At 50.9% G+C, this 12,316-nt stretch overlaps 6 protein-coding genes and 1 non-coding gene across 7 annotated transcripts; 2 read left to right on the forward strand and 5 right to left on the reverse strand.

Annotated features, from left to right (window-relative positions):
- Positions 1-347: 347 nt before the first annotated feature.
- On the reverse strand, positions 348-1,535 carry ASPBRDRAFT_46373 (F1F0 ATP synthase subunit d). Its single transcript, XM_067625627.1, has 4 exons — positions 1,483-1,535; positions 1,007-1,402; positions 837-923; positions 348-765 (listed from the first exon to the last, which is right to left on the reverse strand). The coding sequence occupies exons 1-4, from the start codon at positions 1,489-1,491 to the stop codon at positions 736-738; spliced, it is 522 nt and encodes a 173-aa protein (XP_067476335.1). The 5' UTR covers positions 1,492-1,535; the 3' UTR covers positions 348-735.
- A 172-nt stretch (positions 1,536-1,707) lies between these two features.
- On the reverse strand, positions 1,708-2,799 carry ASPBRDRAFT_46374 (nascent polypeptide-associated complex subunit alpha). The gene is made up of 3 exons (XM_067625629.1): positions 2,551-2,799; positions 2,372-2,430; positions 1,708-2,307 (listed from the first exon to the last, which is right to left on the reverse strand). Exons 1-3 carry the CDS (start codon positions 2,779-2,781, stop codon positions 1,989-1,991), a joined length of 609 nt encoding a protein of 202 aa, XP_067476336.1. The 5' UTR covers positions 2,782-2,799; the 3' UTR covers positions 1,708-1,988.
- A 433-nt stretch (positions 2,800-3,232) lies between these two features.
- On the reverse strand, positions 3,233-5,335 carry ASPBRDRAFT_77378 (60S ribosomal protein eL14). Its single transcript, XM_067629359.1, has 5 exons — positions 4,957-5,335; positions 4,356-4,429; positions 4,134-4,270; positions 3,772-4,035; positions 3,233-3,599 (listed from the first exon to the last, which is right to left on the reverse strand). Exons 1-5 carry the CDS (start codon positions 4,983-4,985, stop codon positions 3,540-3,542), a joined length of 564 nt encoding a protein of 187 aa, XP_067476337.1. The 5' UTR covers positions 4,986-5,335; the 3' UTR covers positions 3,233-3,539.
- Positions 5,336-5,351: 16 nt separating this feature from the next.
- On the reverse strand, positions 5,352-6,945 carry ASPBRDRAFT_183579 (protein transporter YIF1). The gene is made up of 3 exons (XM_067620006.1): positions 6,533-6,945; positions 5,914-6,477; positions 5,352-5,859 (listed from the first exon to the last, which is right to left on the reverse strand). Exons 1-3 carry the CDS (start codon positions 6,818-6,820, stop codon positions 5,644-5,646), a joined length of 1,068 nt encoding a protein of 355 aa, XP_067476338.1. The 5' UTR covers positions 6,821-6,945; the 3' UTR covers positions 5,352-5,643.
- Positions 6,946-7,010: 65 nt separating this feature from the next.
- Positions 7,011-9,465, forward strand: ASPBRDRAFT_77380 (signal recognition particle receptor subunit alpha). Its single transcript, XM_067629360.1, has 3 exons — positions 7,011-7,327; positions 7,388-7,673; positions 7,726-9,465. Exons 1-3 carry the CDS (start codon positions 7,109-7,111, stop codon positions 9,156-9,158), a joined length of 1,938 nt encoding a protein of 645 aa, XP_067476339.1. The 5' UTR covers positions 7,011-7,108; the 3' UTR covers positions 9,159-9,465.
- A 37-nt stretch (positions 9,466-9,502) lies between these two features.
- On the reverse strand, positions 9,503-9,574 carry ASPBRDRAFT_t212. The gene has a single exon. It is a non-coding gene; the product is annotated as a tRNA-Arg (tRNA).
- An 808-nt stretch (positions 9,575-10,382) lies between these two features.
- ASPBRDRAFT_57629 (MFS transporter) lies at positions 10,383-12,167 on the forward strand (the record flags this gene model as incomplete). The annotated part of the gene is made up of 2 exons (XM_067627774.1): positions 10,383-11,810; positions 11,877-12,167. The coding sequence occupies 2 exons, from the start codon at positions 10,383-10,385 to the stop codon at positions 12,165-12,167; spliced, it is 1,719 nt and encodes a 572-aa protein (XP_067476340.1).
- Positions 12,168-12,316: the final 149 nt, after the last annotated feature.

A 12,316-nucleotide genomic window follows, 5' to 3' on the forward strand; every position in this document is an offset into this window, starting at 1 on the left:
TAGGTTCACAGAAGGTAATCTTAAGCCTCTGACTTTGATGATTTGGCTTTGTAACTCATAATCGATCCACCACGACGTGGATGCGCGATCATCCAGAGGCAGCCATGAAGCGTAGGATCCCCTGCGTTGTGTTGGCGCAGAGAGTTTAGCTTGTTCGGGATCGGCTAAGGCTCGAGGCTAATCTTAGAGGTTTGCAAACTACGACCATGACAAACAAACTGTTTTCTCAATGCGGCAATCAAGGCCGAACACCAATCTAATCAGAAGGAACTGGTCTCTGTGAACCTGGAGAAGGTTAGAGAGCACTCTACATAGAAAGATACCTGATCTTATCATCTTGCTGCTCCCGGAGTTGACATGGGAAATGATGTCGATTGTCGATACACGCCGCAAGTGGGCGCCCACGATTCGCGATTTCTTGGAGAATTGTTACAGATTACTTGCCCCAAATATCCAAATGCGCGTACTAGGTATTTTCGGTAGTGGAAATGGTCGACTGCTCTTATATAAAGCGTAACATAGCGGTCGAGGGCCGATATACAAAAACGGTCCGGTTGGTGAGGGAACCATCTAAATTCAACATTGTTTCTATACAGGACCCTACAACCGATATCACACTGCCAGAGAGCAAGGGTATCCTAACTGGCCAACATGCTTGACAACAAAGGGTAACTTCGTGTGATTATACTGGTCGAAGGATGGAGAGACGTAAATAGGTACAAAAGATGTAACCGTTTAAACAACGGACATGTCGCCGAAGCGCTCCTATAATTCAAATAACCATTAGTTTCACTCGTTGCAGGACCAAATATAAATGCACGTATTGCATCACGCACCTTGTAGCCAGCCGGCATCCATCTGCCCTTGGAGACAAGGGAGGCAGTCTTCTCGTCGATCTCGGGCTGAGCGGCGGCAACCTCGTCCTAAATTGAAAAGAAAAGGAAAAGACATTAATAAACCTGTAACAAGACCTCACGCACTCCAACTCTGGGACACCATAACATACAACAGTGAGGTCCTCGAAGGGACGGGCGGTCTCAATGTTCTCGAGGGTCTTCTGGAGACTGCGGAGCTCGGACTCAACCTTGCCCTTGGTCTCCTCAGCGCCCTTGACGGCCTGGGCCTCGAAAGCGTCGATGGCCTTCAGCTGACGGCTGACATCGTAGGTCGCGGGCTTGAAGTTCTTGAAGTGGTTCTCGATCTCGTTGACGATGGCCTGGTTCTTCAGGACCTTGCGGTAGTGCTCGAAGTCGACAGTCTGGGCCTGCTCAGACAGGAGCTGAACCTTGCGGCGCGCATCGTCGTTACGCTTCTTGAAGGCCTGGAGGGAAGCAGCGGTCTGGCCGCGGAGGCCGAGGGAGGTGGTCAACTTGGCCCAGTCGACCTTGAGAGCGGCGCTACGCTGTACACCACAGAGTTAGCTGACATATTTCTCCTCGCCATCCGAGACAATTTTATGACAAAAACAGGAACCCCACATACAGTGGCCATTTTGAGATGTGGAACGGAGAAGGTTGGGGGAGAGAGGGGAGTTCAACGTGCGAAGCTGGAGGTTCCGGGAGGGTGAGGGTTGAACTCGGCAAGATTTGGAATGGGGATGTCCTCACGTGACCACGGCTTTCCCGTGTTCCCGAACTGGCACTACACAAGGGAGTTGGCAGGGGCGGGCGTGCGTATAGATAGTCCGGAGAGCTTAGTTACATGTTTATACTTCATTTAGATTCCTAGGTTTTTGTTTTTTTTTGGATTTGATTAACTCTCCGGGTACGGAAAAAATTTGTGTACACTTTAAAATATTCATCCTAATGGAGATTCCAAATAGTGCTTCACATCATTCAATTCTGCTTTTGGCTAAATGATTTACACTATGGGGCCTGACAGTACATGCATCCTAGGGGATATCGATCTGACCTCGCACCCAAAATCCATCCTGCCAGCAGGGCCAAGAGACGTCAGCCACCGATTTCAAGCGTTCATTTTGGCGGTGTTCATATGCTGAGAGCCATGATGGAGTTGACGATATCGTTGTCGTTCTCCCGAAGAGCCTTGACGGCCTTCTTGCGGGACACATTAGCCTGGGCCATAACCAGTTCGATGTCCTTAGCCTCAAGACCAGACTCATCGACCTCCTCGCCGTCATCCTCTTCCTCCTCCTTCTTGGTCTCAGCCTCAGCGGCCTTGCCCTTGCCGTGGTCGTGGTCGTGGTCGTGACCAGCGTGCTCGTTGGCAGCAGCCTCAGCAAGCTGCTGGGCAGCGGTAGCCTGAGCGGTGGCGTTCAGGTCCTCGATCTTGGCCTCACCGAAGATGCTATCGCAACAATGTAAGCTTTGATATGATTCATCACTTCGTCATAGTCCAAGGAGACACATACATCCAGGTGTTGCTGGAGGGGGAGCGGTAGACATCGGGCTGGTTGATGACGAAAAGGATCTATATACGATAGAATTAGCTCCTGCGGTCTCTGAAAACCCTTCGTCGCCCACAATAAATCCACGAATGCAAGGTTTGTTGAGCGTCGCACGGGAAGGAGGGACAGGGCCGTATCCATACGTTCTTGGGTCTGCGGAGAGTGACACGAGTGATGCCGGGAACGTGCTTCAGGCCGAGCTTGCCAATGGCCTTGCGAGCCTTCTTCTCGTTGCGAGAGTGGATGGTGACAGCAGCACCACCGGGGATGGTGGGCTCATCGCCAGCCTCAGACTCGGAGGAGCTGCCGGCATCCTCAACGTTGGTCTTGGGAACCTCCTCATCGGGGAGCTCTTCAACACGGGGGTCGGCCATTTTGTAAATCGAGTGAGCCTAGAAGGGCTGTGAAGTTGATGGTCAGCAAATCGCACTGTGGGACGTGACTGGTCGCTGGAGGTGGGAGGTTCGAAGATGTCCCTCTCAGACCGTGGTACACCCACAAATCTGCGGGAAATCGCCAAAATCGACCGTAAAATTGAACTTCGCGGCAAGGAATTCCATTTCAACTTACCTAGACGCGGAACAAAGAGCTGTGGTGGATGAGGGGGATTTTTTTGCCTTGTTGTAGTTGGGAAGTCGCAAAGCTGTGTGAATGTCATCCTGCCGAAAATCGTTAGCGAGCTTATTGGGACCCTCACCCCGGACACACAGAAGCGATGCATCTACAGTTCGTACAACCACCACTTCTACTGGCGCAAGCGTTCATTCTACATTATCTTATTTAATTTGCAGCAATTCAATGCCATATCTCGATTCTACTGTTTTGATTTTACTGGGAAATGTTTGGGTTTGTGGATTGGTTTTTGTCTAAAGTGATGACCAGGTCATGTCAAGATCATTAATACCCCGAGATACCATTTTGCCATATACTAATTGCAAGGCGTTCCGAGCCGCCCTCCATCTTTCATGACGTACGAGGATAACCTATGCCAGGATATCAAAGGTTCTTGAATCATTTTTATGCTGTCAATAATGCGTACAGCCCATTTTGCTGAAAATAAATTAAAACCATCAGCAAATAAACCCGTCCCAAGGCAACCCTGTCACTCTATGCACCGAGCCTCATGAACCGTCTATGACTTAGGAGCAGCCGCCCTGAGCTTAGCGTGAGCCTTCTGGACCTCGTAGCGAGCCTGTAAAGTCCGATATGTCAGCACCTATTCCTGCAATTCCATGCACATAATGTCCCCAGCTCTTTTTTTTTTTTCCAGTAATCGACCAATAGTCCCGACCACTTTCATATGAAATTCTTCCATATAACCCGATATCCCGTGCATGTCACACCATCGCGATTCGCAAACGTACCTGCTTCCGGAGGCGGAGGACCTTGAAGCGCTCGAAGTCGGTCAGGTTCTTCCTGCGCTCAGCGCGCTCGGTCTTCTGGGCGAAGTTGGACTTGGCCCACTTGCCATCGATCTCCTCCTTCTGCCAAAGCTTCTTCACGGGGCCAGTACCGGCAGCACGGGGCAAACGGGGGATGACGAAGTGAGTGAGGGTGGCGTGGGAGAGAGGAAGGACGTGGCGGGGAACGATCTTCTGCTCCTCGGTGGAGGGACCGTCGACCAAGACCTAATCGGTGCAACCTTTATGTCAATATCGCATTCCTCCTAATAGAAATCCCATTCCTTCTCGCTCGTAGCAATTCCGGTATATGCGCAAAAACGTACACGCTTGTGGTCGACAATCTCAACAATGGCAGCGAGCTTGCCGGTGAAAGGACCGCTGCGGATCAGCACAACGCGGCCAACCTCAACCAGCTTCCATTGAGCAACCTGAACATCGATATCGGCCATGGCGAAGCTTCCTAGAAAAATAGCAAAAATGGACGTCTTAGTTGAAGTCTTGCGGGGATCACGGTATGGGCGGACAGCAACTCACGGTCGACAGACTCCGGGAGGACGGTGTTGATAATTTGTTGTCGAAATGTCGGGTTGTCGAAGTCGTCCGAAACGCACAAGTCGCTCTGGTCTGCCGGATAGCGAATTTCGGTGCTGCGGCCCTTCGCCCACAAGAGTCTCGCTTAGCAGCCAGTAGCAACCCACCCAGGGGCGTTTGCGTGCGGCCTAGGGCTGCCTCCCGGCCTTAGCGCGCTCCATCGGAGGTCGGATATTATCCGCTCCGATGGAGTTGCTTTTAAGCTTCAAGTTTTCAATCCGATCTGCTTTGCTTGTTCCTCTTGCTACTTTGCAGAACTTCAAAAGGTCCAGACTCTGTCGACCTTTCGCCATCTTGCATCAGAACAAAATGTCGTTCTGTCCAGAACATCTCCGCCATCTTGTTCACTAACTCTCTCCACCAGGGAGCTTGACTCTCCACATGTTAACTGGTAAGCTTTTGACTTCTTTCCCTTTACTTCTCTGTTTACATCCCCTCACATGATGCGGTAATTTGCGATTGACCCAGTGTCTGTGAAGCCCTCGCCGGGGTTTCTATACAGCACTGACGCATGATATTCAATTTCTTACATATTCTGATATTCTTTATTTTTACCTTGTTATCTTGACACCATATTTGCCCATGGAGCCTCATCGCTAACATGTCGAAGACCAAGCAGGTTCACACGCTTTTATGCCCATCAACACCGTCCTGCTGCCAACAGCTCGCTCTTTCGGTACGTTGCGACTGCTTTGCTTCCTTGTACCCCCCTCCAGTGATTAAAAAACTTTATCACGCCTAGATAGTAGTTGATGCCTATGGCAATGATATTTCCCTCATCACCAAGATCTCTGAGGAGCATCTCATTCCACAATTCTGTTACTCAATACTTTTTCGACTGAGTTCTAATTCGTGGGATTTTAGGACTTCCGATTGCGCTGCCATAATAGTATTAGCTAGAACTATCTACGAATATGAATATATGCACTATGCTGAAAATCATTGATATTCTTTAAAGCTTCTAGAGCCTTACTTTGTAGAGTAGAAACGATGGGACACCGCATAGCCCCGCCGTACCCGACCAGTGGTTAAGATGTATATATCGTCCGCCTTTCGGTATGACTTCATGTCCTGCATAAACAAGATGAGGGAGGACAACGTCGCCATTTACATTCAAGGAAATACTAATTTAACTTAGTTTTGCTACTCTCCACAAACGTACATGACTATGAACTAATTTCCCTATCCCTTTTTCATGAGGTCCGTCTATATCATTATGTGCAACCCGGTATCGACATGACCCTACGCTGAGCCAGTTGCTCCGCCACTGGAAGCCATCGACATCGGCCCCTCCCGACTCAATACCCACATGAAAACGAACTGGACAACGTACGAATAGATGAACAGGAACTGGGTGCGACGGTTACGCTGCGAGCGAGCAACCGTGTGCATAGAACCTGTGCGCATGGATGCATCACTGGTGGAATCCGGGAGAAGAACGTATTTCAGGGAACGGAGCTATGAGGCACCATTAGTACAGTCATCAACCAAAGCATACGGCCATAAACGTACCAGGAAGAAGGCATTAGCAAGGAAAGTGTAAATGAAAACGACCCAGCCAACCCAGCCGCCAGTTCCGCGGCCCGGGGTGAGGATCTCAGACGTCAACAGAGTCACAATGATGCCGACGAACTTGTATCCAGAGTATGCCACCAAATCCAGCAGCTGTGACTCATTGTTAATGCTAAGAATGTACATGGCCAATTTCAAGCACATTATCTCGAATAGGATGACGGCGATAGCTGTAGTCGTGATTGAACCAAGAAGCTCCGGATGGAAATTACCACGGAATCCGGCCAGCATCGCTGAGAGGAGGATGTATGTGACAAGTGCCATGACGGGGATGTACATGTCTGGAGAGTTGAGATCGTCACGCGGAGGGAGGAACATGGATGAGTATTGTTGCTGGGCTATCTGGCCATTGGGGCCTGTTGAAGCTGTCGTAAGACGTGCCTGTTGACGAGACCAGGGCTTGTGCCGCCAAGGGAAGAGAACGAGGGACAATTTGTTCAGGACGTAAGAGTTGGAGACGTTGAAATAGTGCTTTAGAGCTGGTATAGAGACATAGCGATTGAACTTGGTGCCCCGTTAGCATATTCCATCTGTAGACACCATTGAAGCTGCTGCTTACGTTCTGCTCCATGTATTCCTGTCCAGCTGCCATGGCGGTCTTGCCGACCTGGAATCCCATCTGCGCGGTGGGATCATTGATGAACCCCCCAAACCCAGGAGCATATGTTCCGCTGCCGCCTTGCGCAGGGGCGGGCTGGTATGGATTACCATAGCCAGACGTCTGAGGCTGCTGTGATGCCGGGGGCGGCGGCGAGCGCATCATGGGGACGGTCGAGACATGCTGAGGCACAGGATGGTGAAGGGGAGGGGACTGCGCCGGGGGCGGAGCGAACGACTGGCGATACATGATTCCTGGGTTGTGATAGAGTAGCTAAGAAGAATTCAATAGTCAAAGATTGTCTTGCAAAGCTCGAGGTGTTGCCGAGACGGCAAATTGGAGGGATGACTGGAGCGCAGAATGGGAGAGGGTTGAGGTGTGTTTCTACGTGGCTGAAGTCCTTCCCTTCGGATCACCGACAGATCAGCTTGCCGCCCGCAAATTCCCCACTGCGCGGATCTCGCCGTTCACTCCAACATCATTGTTCTCTCGCCTCCGTACCCCAGTTTCGCCAATACATATCCACTCATTAGCAGCATGTTGGAAGCATTCGAGATCTTGACCGCCTCAGGGGTAGTCCTGTGGTCGAAGTCGTACGCGCCTGTCGGGGCGCATATTGTTAACAGCCTTATCAATGATGTCTTCATCGAGGAAAAGGTCCAGCTTCAGGCAACGAACAATGCTGCCCCTTCTTTCAAGAAAGAGAAGTACACTCTGAAATGGAAAAGAGTGAAGGAATTTGATTTGATCTTTGTGGTATGTTGTCGTCTCCGACCGTGTCTCACATCTTCTGTCTCTGACCGCAAATCGCTCTAGGCCGTCTATCAGTCTCTCTTACAGCTTGGTTGGATCGATAAACTCCTGGACAACATTTCCACCCTCTACATAGATTTGTACAAAGATCAACTACGAAGTACCCGCGCTAGGATAGCACAATACCCCTTTGATAAATACTTCGACCAGCAAGTCCGGGAGCTTGAGGACAAGTCGGGGCCTATCTCATCGGAGGCATTCGTGGCTCATGCGGTTGATAAGAAAGACCCGCTGGTTTCGTCTGACAATGGCGGTCCCCCTCCGCCACCAGTGCCTGGTCTTCTCAAAGGTATGCTTCTAACCGGGCTTCATGAATTATAAAGGTGCTAACGTTCCTAAAGCGCAGCATCAAGCTGCGCTAGCCGGGGCGACCTCTGATGAGAGTACGCCGCCGCACACCCCGGATACATCGCGGTCATCCACCCCTGTCAACCACATCCTAACTGCCAAGGGGGGACCAGCTGGCCGTGTTTCACGTCGTGCACGCAAGGCCGCTAACGCCAGCGCCAATGCTTCCTCGGGCGACGAAAACCGCAAAGGAAAGACACCCAAGAGCGGGAAGAAGATGCGCAAGTGGGATGCCGATGGCTTTGCCGACGAAGATGATGGTCAGATTCTCGACTACTCAGCCCATGCTGACGGTGAAGAAGCCGCTGCGCCGGCTGTGGAGGGGGTGTCGCAAGATTCGTGGGGACACAGAACTGGTAAGGGCCAGTTCGTATTGAAAGACCTAGGAGATGAAGTACACTCTATTTTGGAAAATGCAGGTAGCGACAAGGCGAAGGATGCGTCCTCTGCAGGTTTTGTCGGATCGGGTTTCAACGCAATTGGAGGTCTCCTACGTAATATTGTGGGTGGAAAGACCCTTACTGAAGCGGATTTGGAGAAGCCCCTGAAGACCATGGAAGATCATTTGTTGAAGAAGAATGTTGCACGCGAGGCCGCGGTCCGGCTGTGCGAGGGTGTCCAGCGGGAGCTCGTGGGGAAGAAAACGGGCAACTTCCAAAGTGTGGATGCTGCTCTTCGCTCGGCCATGGAGTCATCTCTTCGGAAGATACTGACGCCTACCTCCTCTCTTGATCTGCTTCGTGAAATTGATGCAGTTACATCCCCCACTAGCAAGCAGCAGGCTCCTCGTCCTTATGTTATTTCGATCGTTGGTGTCAACGGCGTTGGAAAGTCGACAAACTTGGGAAAGATATGCTACTTTCTGCTGCAGAACAAATACCGTGTTCTGATCGCCGCATGCGATACTTTCCGATCTGGAGCTGTGGAACAGCTACGTGTTCATGCACGGAACCTCAAGGAACTCAGTGCCCGCGAGAACGCTGGCGAAGTTGAGCTGTACGAGAAGGGCTACGGAAAGGACGCAGCGAACGTGGCGAAGGATGCTGTCGAATACGGAGCTGCCAACCATTTCGATGTCGTTCTTATCGATACTGCTGGCCGCCGGCACAACGACCAGCGCCTCATGTCCTCGCTCGAGAAGTTTGCTAAGTTCGCTAATCCAGACAAGATCTTCATGGTTGGCGAAGCCTTGGTTGGTACGGACAGTGTGATGCAGGCTCGCAATTTCAACCAGGCGTTCGGTACTGGGCGGAACCTTGACGGCTTCATCATCAGCAAATGTGATACAGTCGGTGACATGGTGGGTACCCTTGTCAGCATGGTGCATGCTACGGGCATTCCCATTGTCTTTTTGGGAGTTGGTCAGCATTATGGTGACCTGAGAGGACTCAGTGTCCCTTGGGCTGTCAATTTGTTGATGAAGTGATTGACGCGCGGACTACATCAAACATTTACAGCGAGTAATGGATAGCACTATGTTGAAGACTCAGACCACACGTAGACTAGTCCATCCTATTAATCATCTTTGGTCGGGTTCACAGTGCAGCACCGCTTTGAAGACCGCGCTTATCGAAGCCATGATTGTGGTCCAGCAGGAGGCTGCACAAGATAACTGTGCATATCCTCGGCAAGTAAATATTGGGCCTGGATGCAGTAGATGGTGCGAGGTGAAAAAAGCTTGAATAAGAAAACGAAACGAATTGAGACATACATACATAGATATAAAAAGGAACAAAGTAGCAATTCAATAATAGAATTTTCAAAAAAGAATGACCTACGCAGGATTCGAACCTGCAATCTCTTGATCCGTAGTCAAGCGCCTTACCATTGGGCCAGCAGGCCAGCTGATATATTTGATTGTGAATAAAATGTTATAAGTTGGCAAGCTGGCAGTCAATATCATTCATATCTACAAATCCGTGGTTACTGCAAAATCGCAGGAAAACCCTTGGTTCTCTGGGAACATCAACTGCACGCCCCTTTGCTACTCTTTCTAAAGAGACCTCTTAGCAGGCGCATCGCAAGATCTGTGGCTCATTATCTCTCCCAGAATGCAACTAGAATAGGGAGCGCAGCACTTCGTCGCTTGGTGATGACTCCTCCTTTAGGACACGTAAAGCCCTGACGGGATTCGGGAGTAAATTCCCGTGCGATGACCGTCATCTACCTTATACAACCGCTCTTGAGAACCGTTCACTATCACACCTGTCATATCGAGTCAATTGACAGCCACCGCATGACTCAGCCGTGGTTCTTCCACCGCAGCCAGACCGCTTACATCATCTGCATGGGTTTGCCGGTGCTCCTCCGCACTTGACAATCCAGGCACCACTTCCTTGTTCTGACATTCTCTCGACTGTGGACAGCTTCTGCTTTTGTTTTGGATAGCCATCTCTAGTCTCGGTCATTACGTGCGCATCATTGACGTTATTCGCGACTATAGTTCGCTGCTGTTGCCCCAGATCCACCCCCGAGTCTCGTTTTCTGGGGGCTCAAACGCCCCCCGCATCGCGAACAAGGTAGTGGCAATTGAAGCCATTCGTCATCGCTCCGATTGTTGGTGAGGCTCAGCCACCGCCTCTGTCGCGCTATTCTCTGGGAATCACTTGAAGCTTGCTATAACTTCTTGTACTGCCTCTGTGTTGCCGAGATGAGGACAGAGGAGCACAATCCGCTAAACCGGCGACATTCCTCTACGCTGCACTATCAGACCTTCGACACCCCACCGCCGAAATCTCGCGGAAGACCAAACTCCGGACAATCTGGATCATCAGGCGACGACTCTCATCATCAACCAAGCGATTCTCAACATGGATCGGGGCACGGATCCCCCCTGCCGAAGAAACAGATGGCGGTTCTGGCAATGATATCTCTTTGCGAGCAGACTGCTTTCAATTCCGTCAGTCCTTACCTACCCGATATGGCGTCCTCCTTTCCCGAAGTCGAGCCGGATATGGTCGGTATATACGTCGGAGCGATTGCTACTGCATTCGCTATAGCACAGCTTGTCACGAACTACTTCTGGGGCTGGTTGTCTGATCGGATAGGACGGAAACCGGTTATTCTGCTGGGTACAATCCTCACGGCGGCTTGCTTTTGTGCTTTTGGATTTTGCAGAACGCTTTACCAGGCCATCGTTGTCCAGGCATTGATGGGCGCCGTCAATGGCAACCAAGGTCTGGTGTCCACATGCCTGGGTGAGATTACTGATCGGAGCAACCAGTCGAAGGCCTTCACCTATCTGCCTGTTCTTTATGGTATCGGTGGCATAACCGGACCTCTCCTGGGAGGCTTGTTGGTTTTCGAGCGGAATCCTTTTGACAAAAGCCAACCTAACCCCTTCCCGTACCTCATGCCGAACCTGCTCGCCGGTGGCGTCCTGGTTGTGGACTTCGTCCTGTCGATATTCTTCCTCGAAGAGAGCTTGGAAGATGCAGAGACCTTACCCGATTTCAAGCAAAGAGTCCGTGCTCTGTTTGCATGGCTGTGGGAGTGGACTAGCTCTGCAAAGAGCGCGAGTCGGATGAAACCACCGCATGCCAGCAGTTACCGCCATCTTCGTACAAGCTCGTACGAAAGTCAGGACCATGATAGCGAACTCGACTCGGCGTCAGAGGTATCGGAAACTCGCCAGACCCACCATGAGTCGTTGACACGAAGTGAGATTTTCAATCGGGATACTGTACTACTCCTTTTGACCTATCTCATCTTCGCTCTCTGCAATGTTGCTTTCAACTCGTTGTTTCCTATTTTCTCGCAAGCCCGTCCCCCACTCGGGCGTGGCCTGACCCCTTCGGAGATCGGTCTTGCTCAAGGATTCTCTGGCTTTGTCACAATCATTTTTCAAATCTGTATTTTCGGCAAATTGAGAGACAAGATGGGAAATCGCTGGTCTTACCGGGCCGGCCTTTTCGGCTTCGTTATTTCATTCCTGCTCATGCCTTTTGTCGGGTATAAGAGCGATGGTCCCGGTAATGGAATAAGCGGAAAGACCGCGCTTTTAGCGATCGAATTGTGCTTTGCGCTGCTCGTTAAAACAGTCGCTTCGGTTGGTGGACTGACAAGTGCACTTCTACTGGTAAGTCGTTGGCTTAACCCATTGTAGAAGAACAGAGGAATATAAGGCTAACCCTGGCGAACTTAGATTACCAACTCCGCCCCGGATCATGCCGTGTTGGGATCCCTCAACGGACTCGCCCAAACCCTTTCTGCCGCAGGCCGTGCCGTCGGTCCATTCCTATCCGGCAGCCTATTCTCTCTCGCATCGAGACTGAAGCACAAAGGAGAAGCCATGCCATTCGGCGTTTTCGCCGCCGTCTCTTTTGTCGGGTTCGTCCTGAGTTTCGGCATCCGAGGCCGCTCTCTCGAAGCCGAGGACTGGGAAAGCGACAGCGATGACACCTACAAGTCAGACGATGACGAACCCGGTGCGTGAGAGGGGACTTGTGTGCGCCCCTATCACTTGTACCGATCAATGAACCAGTCCTTAAACCTAAACCGAGCTAAAATAGGAATAATTTTCACGACCTCACGATTTGACACTTACAGTTCCGTTCCATAGAGAAGAGCATGCCTTTCGCTAAT

Source organism: Aspergillus brasiliensis (assembly GCF_001889945.1).
Source record: "Aspergillus brasiliensis CBS 101740 unplaced genomic scaffold ASPBRscaffold_11, whole genome shotgun sequence".
Taxonomy (NCBI): domain Eukaryota; kingdom Fungi; phylum Ascomycota; class Eurotiomycetes; order Eurotiales; family Aspergillaceae; genus Aspergillus; species Aspergillus brasiliensis.

What these genes read in the sequence shown, in the direction of transcription:
- ASPBRDRAFT_77378 (XM_067629359.1), bottom strand. Translation starts at nt 4,985, where the DNA reads ATGGGCAAATATGGTGTCAAGATAACAAG. An exon ending in TATGGTGTCAAGATAACAAG is followed by an intron (nt 4,430 to 4,956) that starts GTAAAAATAAAG and finishes CCGGCAGACCAG; the next exon opens with AGCGACTTGTGCGTTTCGGA. An exon ending in ATCAACACCGTCCTCCCGGA is followed by an intron (nt 4,271 to 4,355) that starts GTCTGTCGACCG and finishes CTATTTTTCTAG; the next exon opens with GAAGCTTCGCCATGGCCGAT.
- ASPBRDRAFT_46374 (XM_067625629.1), bottom strand. Translation starts at nt 2,781, where the DNA reads ATGGCCGACCCCCGTGTTGAAGAGCTCCCCGATGAGGAGGTTCCCAAG. An exon ending in CTCTCCGCAGACCCAAGAAC is followed by an intron (nt 2,431 to 2,550) that starts GTATGGATACGG and finishes TATCGTATATAG; the next exon opens with ATCCTTTTCGTCATCAACCA. An exon ending in CCCTCCAGCAACACCTGGAT is followed by an intron (nt 2,308 to 2,371) that starts GTATGTGTCTCC and finishes TTGTTGCGATAG; the next exon opens with CATCTTCGGTGAGGCCAAGA.
- ASPBRDRAFT_46373 (XM_067625627.1), bottom strand. An exon ending in CCTTCGAGGACCTCACTGTT is followed by an intron (nt 924 to 1,006) that starts GTATGTTATGGT and finishes TTTTCAATTTAG; the next exon opens with GACGAGGTTGCCGCCGCTCA. An exon ending in GGATGCCGGCTGGCTACAAG is followed by an intron (nt 766 to 836) that starts GTGCGTGATGCA and finishes TTTGAATTATAG; the next exon opens with GAGCGCTTCGGCGACATGTC.
- ASPBRDRAFT_183579 (XM_067620006.1), bottom strand. Translation starts at nt 6,820, where the DNA reads ATGTATCGCCAGTCGTTCGCTCCGCCCCCGGCGCAGTCCCCTCCCCTT. An exon ending in AGGAATACATGGAGCAGAAC is followed by an intron (nt 6,478 to 6,532) that starts GTAAGCAGCAGC and finishes CGGGGCACCAAG; the next exon opens with TTCAATCGCTATGTCTCTAT. An exon ending in TTGCTAATGCCTTCTTCCTG is followed by an intron (nt 5,860 to 5,913) that starts GTACGTTTATGG and finishes GGTGCCTCATAG; the next exon opens with CTCCGTTCCCTGAAATACGT.
- ASPBRDRAFT_77380 (XM_067629360.1), top strand. Translation starts at nt 7,109, where the DNA reads ATGTTGGAAGCATTCGAGATCTTGACCGCCTCAGGGGTAGTCCTGTGG. An exon ending in AATTTGATTTGATCTTTGTG is followed by an intron (nt 7,328 to 7,387) that starts GTATGTTGTCGT and finishes AAATCGCTCTAG; the next exon opens with GCCGTCTATCAGTCTCTCTT. An exon ending in AGTGCCTGGTCTTCTCAAAG is followed by an intron (nt 7,674 to 7,725) that starts GTATGCTTCTAA and finishes ACGTTCCTAAAG; the next exon opens with CGCAGCATCAAGCTGCGCTA.